The sequence below is a fragment of the Nycticebus coucang genome, chromosome 3 (genome assembly GCF_027406575.1).
Source record: "Nycticebus coucang isolate mNycCou1 chromosome 3, mNycCou1.pri, whole genome shotgun sequence".
Classification (NCBI taxonomy): Eukaryota; Metazoa; Chordata; class Mammalia; order Primates; family Lorisidae; genus Nycticebus; species Nycticebus coucang.
In genome coordinates, this window is record NC_069782.1 from 9,639,417 (window position 1) to 9,655,410 (window position 15,994).

Consider the following 15,994-nt stretch of genomic DNA (forward strand, 5'->3'; position numbering starts at 1 on the left):
CGTGTATCTTATGTGGAGAACATGATTTTATAGCCACAGCCTTTTAGCTTAGTGTTAAGAGCAAGGGATTGAATGCTCAACCCTGTAAAGTTTCAATATGTTACACTCTACAGTTCAAGAAAATATCTTGACGTGCCTTTGATCTTTGCCAGCTCGTTTGTAACTATATTATCTCGGTGGTTTAGTTTCTAGGAAAAAAACCAAGGCCGATTAAAAGCAAGTGCTGAATATACAAAGGCCAATCAGACAGAGGGACTGATAAAGCACACACTTCACAAGAATCCAATAGCCTTCTCCAAAAGGGGGGAAAATCCTGCCCTCACCCAAACCTCATCTTTCCTAAGCTCCCAGCTGCCCTCAATAGGAGGAAAGAACCTTCTCTGCCAGAAGGGTTCCCCAAGAGAAGGGGGAAGATCCCTGCCCAGTTCTAACAAAAAATCAAACAGAACAGAAAACAAATCTGGGAGTTCTGTCCTAGGAGCAGGGAGGGGAGACCAGTGTGGGTAGCTCAGGCATAGTCCCGAGACCCTGTGATTCTCCCCAAGGTGAATCAGCTTTGGAGTCCGCTGTGACACTGAGTGTGGAAGTCAAATAAAATCAGAGGCGAATCTCTCCCTTCAATGTTGTATTTGGGAAGAGAAAATTAAAATTCAGAACAGGGAAGGTCAGGAGTTTTATAACAAGGGGAAATGTTAGCTATTGCTCTTCCAAAAAGTCCATTGGCACAGGTAATGGTTCGGAGTGCTGGCAAGTTCCACCTGTAGCAGCCGCGGTGGGTGACCATCCTGGACTGGAGCAGGTCATCTCAGAGGCTGCAGAGAAAACGGGCTTCAGGGTACAGTGGCAGCCGCAGCAGGCAGGCCCCCACGGCCGTGTTTCTGGAGCAGTGTTTGTACCAAGTGCTTTTCCCCACAGGCTGCGTTAGCTGGGTAGGACAAGGAGGGCTTAATTCTCATGTCAACTTGAAGAAAGGATGCTTCTCAAAGCTGCTGAGTGTCACCTTATACATACTCAGACCTGTGTGCCTTCAGTTTACTAACCAGGCTCCGTGACTGTGGCCTGTTGGAAGGAGCCAGGTCAGGGACCCCAGGATTGAGGGACAGAGGTTGGTCCAGAGACAGAAAGGGGCCCCTGACAGAAGTGCCCAGGAGAGCAGGGAGGACGCCTTAAAGTGGGGGAGCACTGAGGGATGGCCTGAAGGCAGGAGGACAGGAGGGCCAGGCCGGAGTGGGTCTGGTCAGGGACCCAGGGAAGGCCAAGGGGAAGCACCGACGCCGGGAAGATAGGGGATGTGGTGCTAGAATTTTCTCACCTGAAAATCTCATCCAGCTTAGTGACCAGCTTATCATAGTTTTTATTCAATCCCTTCCATGGCACAAATTGCTTGCTTTGGTTGTAGACAAAGTTGTCCCAACAGCGTCTAAATTCTAAAATTAAAGAGTGGAGAAAGCAATCAGAGCCCAGCAGCCCCTCCCCCTGCCCTCCCAGGGCTGGGTTTCCCAGCTGCCAGTGGGGGGGTCCAGGCTGGTCAGACCTGGGCAGGCTCCCCTGGGACACTCACATTCCTATGGCATCCAGACCATGGACTTCCCCATAGTCCCTACCACAGCCCTACCTCTGACCCCCACCTCTCACCTTTAAAAGCCATGATGTCTATCTTGGCCCCTTCCTCATACATCCTGCGAAGTCCCCTGTGCACTTCTGGGTCACGGTGGTAGTAGAGGCGGGCAGCGAAAATGGTAAGGCTCACATTTCTGTGTTTAGCCAGAAAATCAGCCACAAGATCTGCACAGTCAGGGCAGGGGCTCCAGGATATGTACCAGGTGACTTGGTAGTGGAGGTCAGGGGACAGCATCCCCTGGAACCAAGTGAGGAAGCGTACTTCCGCATGGCAACGAGTCTTGGGAGGGACCTGGGAGAGGAGAATGGAAGGGGGCACTCTGGGTGGAGGGGCAGGCAGAATGCAGGGGTGGGGCAGTGGTAGGAGGGGGCAGGCCAGGAGCCCCAGGGCACCTGGTTCCTCCAGGTTGCCCTCTTCTGTTCTGTCCTTTAGTTCCCCTGGCCCCATTCGTGACCCCTGCATGGGCTCTATCTGCCCTGCTCCTGGTGTCCACCTAGGAGGCACCCTGAGCACCTGCCGGGCCCGCTGGGCTGGGCTTGGTCCCTGCCTGCTGTCTGCTGGGCAGGGCTGTGGAGCTGCACCACCCATGGGGGCCACAGGACATGGGTAGCTGCTGAGCACTTGAATTGTGGCTCTGAATTGAGACAAAGGTGCGTTTGAAATACACAGCTCATTTCAAAACATAAAAGGACGGGTGCGGTGGCTCACGCCTGTAATCCTAGCACTCTGGGAGGCTGAGGCGGGTGGATTGCCTGGGCTCAGAGGTTTGAGACCAGCCTGAGTAAGAGGGAGATCCCTGTTGATAAAAATAAACAGGTGTGGGCGGCGCCTGTGGCTCAGTCAGTAGGACTCCCGCCCCATATACCGAGGGTGGCGGGTTCAAACCCACCCTGGCTGAACTGCAACCAAAAAAAATAGCTGGGCTTTGTGGCGGGCGCCTGCAGTCCCAGCTACTCGGGAGGCTGAGGCAAGAGAATCGCTTAAGCCCAGGAGTTGGAGGTTGCTGTGAGCTGTGTGATGCCATGGCACCCTACCGAGGGCCATAAAGTGAGACTCTGTCTCTACAAAAAAATAAAAAGAAAAAAAAAGAAAATAAACAGGTGTGGGCAGTGCCCATAGCTCAATGGGTAGGGCACCGGCCACATACACCAAGGCTGACAGGTTCAAACCCGGCCTGGGTTACCTAAGAAACAAGGACAACTGCAACAAAAAAATAGCCGGGCGTTGTGGCAGGCTCCTGTAGTCCCAGCTACTTGGGAGACTGAGGCAAGAGTCTCTTAAGTTCAAGAGTTGGAGGTTGCTGTGAGCTGTGACACCACAGCACTCTACCCAGGTCAACATGCTGAGACTCTGTCTCAAAAAAAAAAAACAAAACCCAGCTGGGTGTTGCGCTGTGCTGGGTGCCTATAGTCCCAGCTACTTGGGAGACGGATGCAAGCAAGAGAATCACTTGAGCGCAAGAGTTGGAGGTTGCCGTGAGCTACGATGCCACAGTTCTTTACTGAGGGCGACAAAGTAAGAATCTGTCTCAAAAAAAAAAGCATAAAAAGAACAGTAACTGTCTCATGAGGAATTTATATCAAACACAGGTTAAAATATTATACTAGAAACACTGAACTAAACAAGATTTGAAAATTAGTTTCCCAGGTAGCACCCGTAGCTCAGCGGCTAGGGTGCCGGCCACATACACCCAGCTCGCAGGTTCGAACTAGCCCGGGCCTGCTAAACAACGACAACTACAACAAAAAATAGCCGGGTGTTGTGGTGGGCGCCTGTAGTCCCAGCTACTTGGGAGGCTGAGGCGAGAGAATCACTTAAGCCCAAGAGTTTGAGGTTGCTGTGAGCTGTGATGCCACCGCACTCTCTTGAGAACGACAAAGTGAGACTTTGTCTCAAAAAGAAAATAAATAAATAATAAAAAGAAAGAAAATTAGTTTCCCAATTTCTACCACCTTCTTAGCATGGGGACTGGACAAATGTAATAGCATTTCTGACCCACAATGTTCCCATGGCTGACACTGCTGGCCAGCCTGCCCAGAACAACCAGCCCAAACACACTCCCAAGGGTTTCCTGCTTGAGTGAGGGAGGCAGGGGTAGCTGGGACACTGCTGGAGAGGCCACTGTGGTGTGATGACACGTCCTTGATGTGGAGGAATCAGGGGAAGGGTAGCAGGTCCAGCAGCCTAGCCGTGAGCAGGGCCACAGTCCACCTCTCCACACTGCCCTGCCCTGTAGCCTGCTGGACGCCAAGCTTAGTGAGCAATCCCACCCCAGGGTCATCACAGTCCAGGGCAGTCCAGACACAACATCCCAGTCAAGGACTTAATAAAAGTGGGGAGCCAACAGCCCCCTGCGCCCTGTCTGCCACTGCACTCCTTCCTCCGGGGCTTTCTCAGCGGCCTTAGCGCCTCCCTGGGATGTGGGCAGAGCGTGGGTCATACCTGGTTTCGGAAGACCCCCCTGTGGAAGGAGCCAAGTGAGTTGCTGTTCCCGTTTCCTTTCACCTCAAAGCACAGCCAGGTGTCCTTCTGACCATGGGAGGCAGGTGTGTTGTTGAACTGCTCGTGGAACGTGTTTGGAAACATTCCCTCCATCGGGTCACTAAAGGCCCAGGAAGAAAAGTAAAACCAGACTGTCCCCAACTCCCTGCATTCTCAGGGCTGCTGAGCCTCCCCCAGCCCTGCATAGCCCTGAGTGTCCCCTGCCTTCTCAGGAACTGGGGAGAGAGGAAGAGGCGCCCTGGGCTGAGAGGCAGGGGGGATGGAGGGAAGGAGGGGCCTGTGCTGCCTGTCCCCCAGCACATTCCTGCTGCTCCCGACCAGGGAGTTCCTGGGAGCAGAGACCCCTTGGAAGTCTAAGGAGGGACCTGCCTCATTCTTTCCTGTAGGAAGGGGGGACGGTGTGGCCTGGCCACATAGGTCAAGTTGATGACCCTGACGGCCAAGGAGCGTGAACACAGATCTGGGGGAAATAGGAACAGAGGGAGCATTGCCCTGGACAGCCAGCGGAGGACCAGGCTCTAGGGACTGGACCCAGGAGGGGCCAGGTGTGTGCCATGTTCTGGTCCTTCCCACTCAGAAGGCCAACATGGGAGGCAGCAGGAGGAGGGGGTGTGGGCCCCAAGTGCCTCCCCCGTGCTGCACACGCCTCCCACCCCCAACTCCAATCCCTTTTTGGTCTTCTGCATCTGGTGCTCAGAGCTGCACCTGACGGGCTGAACTCTGTCTACCCTTGTCCCCATGTCACAGAACAGTGGTGGCAGGTGTCCCAGGTCACCCTGTGCAGACCCTGCCCACAGCCTCTCACAGGTCCCTCCCCTGTCCTCCTAAACCCAGGTGCCGACTTCTGCTCTCCCCTCCTGTTTGGGGGCCCAGTTGCCTTTCCCTGAGCTGCCTTTCCAGGACCACTCTGATTCTTTGCTTCCCTCCTCCTTTCTCCTCCTTTCTGGAAAAGCTCTGAGAATCTCCAGGTTCCACATGGTCCCCAAAACTACTTTTTCTCTAAAGTCTTTTTTTTTGTTGTTTGGTTTTTTTGTTTTTTTTTTTGGTCGGGGCTAGGTTTGAACCCACCACCCCCAGCATATGGGGCCGGTGCCCTACTCCTTCAGCCACAGGCACCACCACCACCCCCCTTTGTTTTTTTGAGACAGAGCCTCAAGCTCTCGCCCTGGGTAGAGTGCTGTGGCATCACAGCTCATAGCAACCTCCAACTCCTGGGCTCATGTGATTCTCTTGCCTCCGCCTCCCAAGTAGCTGGGACTACAGGTGCCTGCCACAACACCCGGCTATTTTTTGGTTGCAGCCGTCATTGTTTGGCAGGCCCGGGCTGGATTCAAACCCACCAGGTCTGGTGTATGTGCCTGGTGCCTTAGCCACTTGAGCTACAGGCACCGAGCCTTCTCTAAAATCTTATGTGAGTGTAAACTTGCCCAGTGAGGTGTTTTTTTTTTTTAGAGACAGAGTTTCACTTTGTCACCCTCGGTAGGGTGCCGTGGTGTCATAGCTCACAGCAACCTCCAGTTCATGGGTTTAGATGATTCTTTTGCCTCAGCCTCCTGAGTAGCTGGGACTATAAGCACCTGCCACAACCCCCAGTTATTTTTTTGTTGCAGTTTGGCCGGGGCCAGGTTTAAACCCACCACCCTCGGTATATGGGGCCAGCACCCTACTCACTGAGCCACAGGCGCTGCCCCCAGTGAAGGTTTTCTATCTGCTCATTGTCCATCCCAGCCCTAAGCTTGTCCTCACCCAGAGCTCCATCTCAGGGAGGTTTGACAAGGTGACAGGGGTGACAGAAGGGCGGCCTGGGGCTAATGGGGATAGTACTGAGGGGTGAGGAGGCAGCAAGGATGGAGGGGCTGTGCCACCCGGGAGACAGACACAGGGAATAGGGACCCCGCACTCCCCAGCCAGGCTCCACCACAAGGGCCCTATGTCATTGTCATGGGCTGAGCCGTGTCCCACATAGCGTTTGCGTGCTGAAGCCCTAACCCCAGCAATTGCGAGTGTGGCTGTGTTTGGAGACTGGCTCACTCAGGAGGTGACTCAACTAAATTGAGGCTGCTGAGTGAGCCCTTGCCCCACATGACTGGGCCATTTAGAAGAAGAGGAAGTTCTGAGGCACTGAGAGGCTCCTGTGGGGCAGGGGCACAGAGGAGAGATCGCTGAGGACACAGTCCCGAGTGACCATGTCCAAACCGCAAAGGGAGCTGCCTTGAGGACACCACCTTGCTGACCCTGTGACCGTGACTTCCAGCCTCCAGAACTGGGAGGAAAGGAAAGCCTGGCCTGTGGCATGTCCTTACATCCACACCTGAGAAGGTCATATTCATTCACTGTTATGTCAACTCTGCCCTGATGCTTCTCAAAACTGCTGAGTGTCACCTTATACATACTCAGACCCGTCTGCCTTCAGTTTGCTGACCAGGCTCAGTGACCGTGCCCTGTTGGAAGGAGCCAGGTCAGGGGCTGGAGGCTGGAAGTCAGTCCAGAGGCAGAAATGAGCCTCTTATAGGAAGGGCTCTGGGCTCAGCACCCGTAGCTCAGCTGTTAGGGCGCCAGCCATATGCACCAGGGTTGGTGGGTTCAAACCTGCCTGAGCCTGCTAAGCAACAAGACAACTGCAACAAAAAAATAGCTGGGAATTGTGGCAGACACCTATAGTCCCAGCTGCAAGGGAGGCTGAGGTAAGAGAATCGCTTGAGCCCAGGAGTTTGAGGTTGCTGTGAGCTGTGACGCCACAGTACTCTACTGAGGGCAACATAGTAAGACTTTGTCTCAAAAAGAAAAAAAAAGGGCAGCACCTGTGGCTCAAGGAGGAGGGTGCAGGTCCCATATGCCGGAGGTGGCGGGTTCAAACCCAGCCCCGGCCAAAAACCACAAAAAAAAAAAAAAAAAAAAAGAAGGGCCCTGGAAAGCAGAGAGGTTGCTTTGAGTTGGGGAGGGCTAGTGGGCTGGGCTCAGTGGGTCTAGTCAGGGACCCAGGGAAGGCCAAGGAGAAGCACAGAGGCCAGGAAGACAGGGGATTTGGCACCAGGGAGCCTCTTACCTGAAAATCTCGTCCAGCTTAGAGACCAGTTTTTCATAGTTGTTTTTCAGTTTGTTCCCTTTATTGACCCAAGGATTTTCTGAGTTGACGAAGTTTTCCCAACAGTGTTCAAATTCTGAAATCAGAGTGGAAACAGTAGTCAGGGCCCACCAGGCCTCCCTCCTCTGCCTCCCTGGACTGTCCCTTCCAGGTCCGGGTCTCCTGGCTGCCACTAGATTTCGGGCTGGCTCAGGACTAGGAGAACTCCCCTGGGACACTCATCTCTGCTGGCGTCCATACCTATGAGTTCCTCTGGTATCCATAAAGAAATCCCTCTCCTGACCCGCACTTCTCACCTGCAGAGGACATGATGTGCACCTGGGCCCCTTGCTCAGCCATCCTGAGCAGCCCCTGGCGGTAATCCTGTCTCCAGAAGTAGTAGAGGCGGGCAGCATAGATGGTCAGGCTCACATTTGGATGGTTGACTAGGAAGTCAGCAACTTGCCATGCACAGTCAACGCAGGGACTCCAGGACAAGTACCAGGTGACCTGGTAGCAGTGGTCACGGGACAGCTGGGACTTGACCCAGGTCAGGAAGCACACTTCTGTGTGCCAACGAGAATGTTGAGGGCCCTGGGAGAGAAGAAAAAGGGAAGAGGGCACTCTGGGTGGAGAAGCAGGTGGAGTACAGGGCGGGGCAGAGGTGTATTGCTTGGACCCATCCTGGGGGCCCGCACTGACCACTTGAATTGTGGCTCTGCATTAAGATGTGGACAATGGATAATACACAGCTTATTTCAAAGACTTGGGGAAGGAAAAAAGGACTCTATCTCATGAGGAATTTGTAAGAACCATAGGGTGAAATACTATGCTAAATACACTGGACTAATAAAGATAAGAAAATTATTCTCCAATTTCTACCACCTTTTCATCATGGGGCCTAGACAAACGAAATTGCATTTCTGACCCCCTATGTTTCCATGGGATGATACTGCTGTGAGGCCAGCCAGCCCCCCATCACTAGCCCCAACATACTCTCAAGGATCTCCTGCTTGGGTGAGGGGGCAAGGGTGGCCGGGGGGCAGTATAGGATGAAGTGTGTGGGGATCCATGGTGTGATGACATGTCTTTAATGTGCAGGAATGAAGGGAGTGGCGGGGCAGGCCTAGTAGCCCAGCAGGAACCAGGGCCACGGCCCAGCTCTCCACAGTGCCCTGTCCTTGCCACCTGCTAGACGCAAAGCTTAGTTCCCAGACCTTAGGAAACAGTAGGGTGAGGGGTGGGCTGTCAACAGGCTTTTAGTGATCAGTCACATCCCAGGGTCATGAGATGGTAGGGCAGTCCAGAAGGAATGTCTAGGCCAAGGACTTCAGAAAAGTGGGAAGAAGACTGGGCGCGGTGGCTCACTCCTATAATCCCAGCACTGTGGGGGGCCGAGGCGGGTAGATTGCTTACGCTCAGGAGTTCAAGGGCTAAGCAAGAGTGAGACACCATCTCTACCATAAAGAATAACTAGCTGGCTGTTGTAGTGGCGCCTATAGACTCAGCCACTTGGGAGGCTGGGCCAAGAGGATCTCTAGAGCCCAAGAGTTTCCGGTTACTGTGAGCTTTGATGCCTACCCACGGCTACAGAGTGAGACTCTGTCTCCAAAAAAAGAAGAGTGAGAAGCAAACAGGCCCCTGCACGCCCACGGTCTGCCCCTGTACTTCTTCCTCTATCTTGTGCTTTCACAGCAGCCTTCGCGCCTGCCCAGGATGTGGTCAGAGTGTGGGTACCTGGTTCCGAAAGACCCCACTGTCGAGGGAGTTGCATGAGTTGTCCTTGTTTCTTTTCACCTCAAAGCAGAGCCAGGTGTCATTCCGGAAGGAAAGGATGGGTCTGTTGTTAAAGTGGAAGGAGAATGTACCTGGAGACATTCCCATCTTTGGCTCTCTGAAGGCATAAAAGAGAATGGTAAAAAATGGTGTCCCTTGGGGTCCCCACAGACTCAGGGCTGCTGAGCTCAGCTTCCTGCACCCCCTGGGCACTGAGCCTCCCAGCCCTGGCCAACCAGAGCCTCTGCTGCCTCCCCAGGCAGGTAGACTGGGGAGAAAGGAAGAGCAGGGGCAGCAGGGGGGGGTGACCTTCCAGTGGGACACGTCCACTCTCCCAGTGTTTCTGTTCACCCTTCTCCAAACCATTAGAAATAAATGAGGGGGTTCAGTGCCCGTAGCTCAGCGTTTGGGTGCTGGCCACTTACACCGGGGCTAGAGGGTTCAAACCCAGCCCAGACCTACTAAACAATGATGACAACTGCAACAACAACAACAAATAGCCAGGTGTTGTGACGGGCTCCTGTAGTCCCAGCTACTTGGGAGGCTAAGGCAAGAGAATCCCTTAAGCCCAAGAGTTTGAGGTTGCTATGAGCTGGGACGCCACAGCACGCTACTAAGGGTGACATAGTAAGACTCTGTCTCAAAAAGAAAAGAAAAGAAAAAAGATGGCACCTATACTTCAGTGGTTATGGCACCAGCCACATACACTGTAGCTGGCAGGTTCAAACCCAGCCTGGGCCAGCTAAACAACAATGACAACTACAACAACAATAACAAAAAAAATAGCTGGACACTGTGGCAGGAGCCTGTAGTCCCAGCTACTTGGGAGGCTGAGGCAAGAGAATCACTTAAGTCCAAGAGTCTGAGGTTGCTGTGAGCTGTGACACCACTGTACTCTACTGAGGGCAACAGCTTGAGACTCAGTCTCAAAAAAAAAAAAAAAAGAAAGAAAGAAAAAGAAAAAAAATAAACAAAGGAAAACAAAACTTCCCACCCCCAAATAAGGGGTTTGGACATTTCAGCTCCATTCATTTCTGACTTTCCACCTGCTCATGTCACAAATGTGTTTTTAACTCTGAGACCCCCATGTTTATACCTGAGCTCTACTCACTGCATGTGTCTGGGCACTTGTCACCTGCCTGAAGCCAGCAAGACATCCCATTTTACAGATGAAGGTGGCAGAGGCACACAGGGGTGGGGTCACCTACCAGGGTCACAGAGCTGGTGAGTGATGGGGGCTGGGCCCCCTGGCCAGACCCAGTCCAGCTGCCGCATCCTGTGATCTGCTGGAGTGTACACCAGGGACCTGGCTGTCCTTTGTACTAAAGTTTACAATATGAGCCTTTCTCCTGATCATTCCAGTTTTTCTCTCATTTCATTCCATTATTTTTTATTTTTCATTTTTTTGAGACAGAGTCTTACTTTGTGCCGCCTGGTAGAGTGCCCTGGTGTCATAGCTCACAACCCTAACTCTTGGGTTAAAGTGATTCTCTTGCCTCAGCCTCCCAAGTAGCAGGGACTACAGGCACCTGCCACAACATCTGGCTGTTTCTTAGAGATGGAGGTCTTGCTTTAGCTCAGGTTGGTCTTGAACTCGTGAGCTCAGGCCATCCGCCCATCTCAGCCTCCCAAAGTGCTGGAATTATAGGCGTGAGCCACCGCGCCTGGCTCTCTTTCCATTTTAGTGTCCCTGTTGCACAAGGTGAGCGTGATCACGGAGGCGCTGCAGAGATTAGGGGCCCTCTTCCTTACTCCTCCCCTCACAGTGCAGAAGTCCTTGGAAAGAGAATTTATCTTCTGGCCTCAGAGAGCTCTCCCCTCCTACCCACCTTCTCCTAAGACTTGGTGTGGAAACGGTGTAAATATTACACAAAATACAGCAACGTCTTGAAACATAATTGTTAGTAATTCCCAATTGCTTCAAAGATCCCTTGGTTCAACTCTCAGAAATGGCTAGAAGTGTCTGGGGGGAGGGGTGTCCGCCAGTGAATGTCTGGCTTTCAGTGAGGCTGGATGGGGGAGCAGAGGCCTGGGAGGGGCAGGCCAGGGCAACAGTGGGGGTGCCCACGGACCAGACCAAAGACCCTCTATAGAGAGGGTGCTGTAGGGAACGGGAGAGGGTAAGCCAGATCCACACTGATGGGGACAGCAGGGGCACAGCAGGGGCCACAAGCCAGGAGGGGCAGCAGGGGTCCAGGGCAGAAAGACAGAGGTACCTGATCTGTGGAATCATCCTGCAGCCTTGTCCCTGCCCTCCTCTTTGTCTGGGGCAGTAAGGTTTCATTTTCTGCTTTGGTGACCTCCCACGGGCCTGTGAGTGGTGGCTCCACCCTCTCCCTGCTGAGGCAGTGGAGTGGGAGGAGGCTTCTTTCAGCTTTCTCTATTTTGCTCTGGCCTGGAGGAGGGTGCTCTGATGGAGAGTCACCCCCCTCCTTCCCACACTGAGCCTGGTGCTACAGGAACTCTGGGGATTGCCCAGCGGAAGGGACAGTCCAACAAACTAGAGACAATGAGATGGCCTACTTCCGGAAAGACACCCTGTTTTCTTCACACAGATAATGATCTCAAACTCCAGAGCTCAAGAAATCCACCAGCCTCAGTATCCCAGAGGGCTGGGATTGAGCCACTGTGCCTAGCTCCAGATTCTTTAACTTTGCACCAGTCATAGTGAGAGAGGATACCCAGGAAGGGTGAGGTCTAGGAGAACAGAGGTCTTCTCAAGGAGACACAAGGATACACCTGTGGGGTCCTCTCTATGGTAACTCAGTTCTTAGGAATTTGTAGAAACTGAACTTCCTGGAACCTGGAAATTTCCGCTTCTGTGAAATCTTGTAGTTCTGTGAGGGCTGGAACAGCTTCTCCCACTTGATTCAAATTGACCATGAGAAAGGTACCCATGGGTTGGAACTCTTTTTTTGTGCCCAGGAGTTCCCCAAAGACTAGAAGCCAGACAAGCCGCATTCACAGACGAGTCCTTCAGCGAAGAGCCGTCCGGTGACTGCCTCAATGTCCCAATGTGAGGTTTCTGAGAGCAGCCCCGAGTTGTTTGTGGCTCTGGTTTTTATAGGGTAAAACCAAAGGGGTGTAAAAAAGTTAAGCAAGCGTTATTCCCTCAAACTCTTGGGCTTAAGGGATTCTCTTGCCTGAGCCTCCCAAGTTGCTGGGATTACAGGCGCCCACCACAACGCCTGGCTATTTTTTTTTTTGTAGAGACAGAGTCTCACTTTATGGCCCTCGGTAGAGTGCTGTGGCCTCACACAGCTCACAGCAACCTCCAACTCCTGGGCTGAAGCGATTCTCTTGCCTCAGCCTCCCAAGTAGCTGGGACTACAGGCGCCTGCCACAACGCCCGGCTATTTTTTTGTTGTTGCACTTTTGGCCGGGGCCGGGTTTGAACCCGCCACCCTCGGCATATGGGGCCGGCGCCCTACTCACTGAGCCACAGGCGCCGCCCACGCCTGGCTATTTTTTTTTGTTGTAGTTGTCATTGTTGTTTAACAGGCCCAGGCCAGGTTCTAACCTGCCAGCCCTGGTGTATGTGACCAGCGGGCACCCTAACCATTGAGCTATGGGTGTTGAGGCAGGTATTGTGTGTGTGTGTGTGTGTTTGTTTGTTTGTTTGTTTTTTGCAGTTTTGGCCTGGGCTGGGTTTGAACCCGCCACCTCCACCATATGGGGCCAGCGCCCGACTCCTTTGAGCCACAGGCGCCGCCGCAGGTATTGTGTTTTAAGTGATTTGGACCAGGTCTGGTAGCATTCAGGGGTGAGGAAAGGAGGTCAGTTGCCCCCTGCCATCTCCTGATCAGGTCAGGCTGGTTTAATGTAGACAGAGGGAAAGCACTTTTCAATGCTTTCTGATTGTGAATGGCCTTTATTTATTTATTTATTATTATTTTTTTTATTGAGACAGAGTTTTAGTATGTCGCCCTCGGTAGAGTGCTGTGGCGTCACAGCTCACAGCAACCTCAAACTCTTGAGCTTAAGCGATTTTCTTGCCTCAGCCTCCCAAGTAGCTGGGACTATAGGTACCCGCTGCAATCCCTGGCTATTTTTGTTGTTGTTGTTTGTTTAGCAGGCCAGGGCCAGGTTCAAACCCACCAGCCCTGGAGCATGTGGCCAGTGCCCTACCCATTGATCTTTGGGCACCCTGTGAATTTCCTTTAATTAAAAATATACTTTAAGGGGCAGCGCCTGTGGCTCAGTGAGTAGGACGCCGGCCCCATATACCGAGAGTGATGGGTTCAAACCCAGCCCCGGCCAAACTGCAACAAAAAAATAGCCGGGCGTTGTGGCTGGCACCTGTAGTCCCAGCTACTCGGGAGGCTGAGGCAAGAGAATCATGTAAGCCCAAGAGCTGGAGGTTGCTGTGAGCCGTGTGACGCCATGGCACTCTACCGAGGGTGGTAAAGTGAGACTCTGTCTCTACAAAAAAAAAAAATATATATATATATACTTTAGGGCGGCACCGGTGGCTCAGTCGGTAAGGCGCCAACCCCATATACCAAGGGTGGCGGTCTCAAACCCGGCCCCGGCCAAAACTGCAACCAAAAAATAGCCGGGCGTTGTGGCGGGCGCCTGTGGTCCCAGCTACTCGGGAGGCTGAGGCAAAAGAATTGCTTAAGCCCAGGAGTTGGAGGTTGCTGTGAGTTGTGTGAGGCCATGGCACTCTACCGAGGGCCATAAAGTAAGACTCTGTCTCTACAAAAAAAAAAAAAAAAAAAAAAAAAAAAAAAAAATATATATATATATATATATATATATATATATATATACTTTATGGGCCAGGCGCAGTTGCTCATCCCTTTATCCTAGCACTCTGGGAGGCCAAGGCAGGTGGATTGCTTGAGCTCATGAGTTCCAGACCAACCTAAGCAAGATCAAAACCCAGTCTTTAAAAAACTGGTCAGAGTAGGGTGGCGCCTGTGGCTCAAGGAGTAGGGCGCTTGTCCCATATGCCGGAGGTGGTGGGTTCAAACCCAGCCCTGGCCAAAAAAAAAAAAAAAAACTGGTCAGAGGTTTTGGCAGGCACTTGCAGTCCCAGCTACTCAGGAGGGTGAGGGAAGAGGGTCCCTTGAGCCCAAGAGTTTGAGGTTGCTGTGAGCTATGACGCAGGCACTCTATCCAGGGGGACAAAATGAGACTCTATCTCAAAAAAAAAAACACAAAAAACAAAAAAAAGGCTCGGCCCCTGTGGCTCAAGCGGCTGGGGTGCCAGCCACATATACCTGAGCTGACGGGTTCAAATCCAGCCTGGGTCCACTGAATAACAATGACGGCTGCAACCAAAAAGTGGCTGGGCATTGTGACAAGCGCCTGTAGTCGCCCAGGATTTGGAGGTTGCTGTGAGCTATGATGCCACAACACTCTATCTAGGGTAACAGCTTGAGGCTCTGTCTCAAAAAAAAAAAAGTCAAAATAATTCTTTATGTTAACTAGTCATATTTGGGGGTAAAATTTCCTTAGCTCCTTCAAAAACTTCAAAATATTTATATAATTTGACTTAGTGCCTGTAGCTCAAGCAACTAAGGTGCCAGCCACATACCTAGAGCCGGTGGGTTGGAATCCAGCCTGGGCCTGCCAAAAAAAAAATAGCCGGGCATTGTGGCGGGTGCTTGTAGTCCCAGCTACTTGGGAGGCTGAGGCAAGAGAACCGCGTAAGCCCAGGAATTGGAGGTTGCTGTGAGCTGTGACACCACAGCACTCTACCCAGGGCAATAGCTTGAGGCTCTGTCTCAAAAAAAAAATTTATGGCTAAGGCACCAGCCACATACACTTGAGCTGACGGGTTCGAATCCAGCCTGGGCCCATCAAACAACAATGACAGCTGCGACCAAAAAAAAATAAATAAATAAAATAACCAGACATTGCGGAGGGCCCCTGTAGTCCCAGCTACTTGGGAAGCGGAGGCAGGAGAATCGCTTGAGCCCAGGAGTTGGAGGTTGCTGTGAGCTGTAATGGCACGGCACTCTACCCAGGGTGACAGCTTGAGGCTCTGTCTCAAAAAAAAAAAAAAAAAAAAAATTATATAATTTACACAAATTTTGGCTATTGCTCTCTCATAAGTTTGTTTCTCCTAGGGACTCTGTTCTGTTACAGGAAACCTACGCCAGCTGGGAGACAAGGTTCTGCTTAGAACCTGGAAAGAGAGAGACCCAATGAACAGCTTCGTGAGAAGTGTTCTCAAGGAACACCAACAGTGGTCAAGATCACCAACAGAAATATGGATACATCATACCAGAGTGAAAAACACCTGTGGGAGGCCAAGTGCAGTGGCTCCTGCCTGTGAAGCTAGCATTCTGGGAGGCCAACGTGGGTGTATTACTTGAGTTCTGGAGTTCAAGACCAGCCTGAGCTAGCGTAGCAGGAAGTCTGCCACAATCAGTTGGAAGAAGAAGTGGCTTTATTCGGGCAATGGAGTCTCAGCAGACTAATGGCTCAAAAACAGAGCGCCCCCACCCCCACCCCTGGTCTGAGGCTTTACCTTCCCTTTAAAAAAAAAATTATTTTTAGCCGGGCGTTGTGGCGGGCGCCTGTAATCCCAGCTACTCGGGAGGCTGAGGCAAGAGAATCGCTTAAGCCCAGGAGTTGGAGGTTGCTGTGAGCTGTGTGAGGCCACGGCACTCTACCGAGGGCCATAAAGTGAGACTCTGTCTCTACAAAAAAAAAAAAAAAAAAATTATTTATTTATTTATTTTTGAGACAGAGTCCCAAGCTATTGCCCTGGGTAGAGTGCCGTGACATCTTAGCTCACAGCAACCTCCAACTCTTGGGCTCAAGTGATCCTCTTGTCTCAGTTTTTCTATTTTTAGTAGAGACAGGGTCTCACTCTGGCTCAGGCTGGTCTCGAACTCATGAGTTCAAGCTAGCTACCTGCTTCGGCCTCCCAGAGTGCTAGGATTACAGGTGTGAGACACAGCGCCCAGCCTACCTTCCCCTTTTATTCGGTCTACAATTCTATGTGCATTGAAACACTCCTGACGGGCAGGGTGAAGTAGGAGGGGGTAAGTGGAGTCAGTGCGAGCCTGCAGTCT

At 52.1% G+C, this 15,994-nt stretch overlaps 1 protein-coding gene across 3 annotated transcripts in view; it reads right to left on the reverse strand.

Annotated features, from left to right (window-relative positions):
• The window catches only part of LOC128580556 (DNA dC->dU-editing enzyme APOBEC-3F-like), a 48,235-nt gene that overhangs the window by 23,409 nt on the left and 8,832 nt on the right, over positions 1–15,994 (reverse strand). Inside the window, exons 5-10 of one of the 3 annotated variants that reach the window (XM_053582529.1) lie at positions 8,925–9,081; positions 7,505–7,781; positions 7,170–7,284; positions 4,064–4,223; positions 1,636–1,858; positions 1,313–1,427 (exon numbers count right to left, since the gene is read on the reverse strand). In XM_053582529.1, coding sequence (XP_053438504.1) covers positions 1,313–1,427; positions 1,636–1,858; positions 4,064–4,223; positions 7,170–7,284; positions 7,505–7,781; positions 8,925–9,081 — 1,047 coding nt within the window. Of the gene's footprint in view, positions 1–1,312; positions 1,428–1,635; positions 1,913–4,063; positions 4,224–7,169; positions 7,285–7,504; positions 7,782–8,924; positions 9,082–15,994 lie in introns of all 3 variants that reach the window. The other 2 variants (XM_053582527.1, XM_053582528.1) reach the window with 2 other exon arrangements.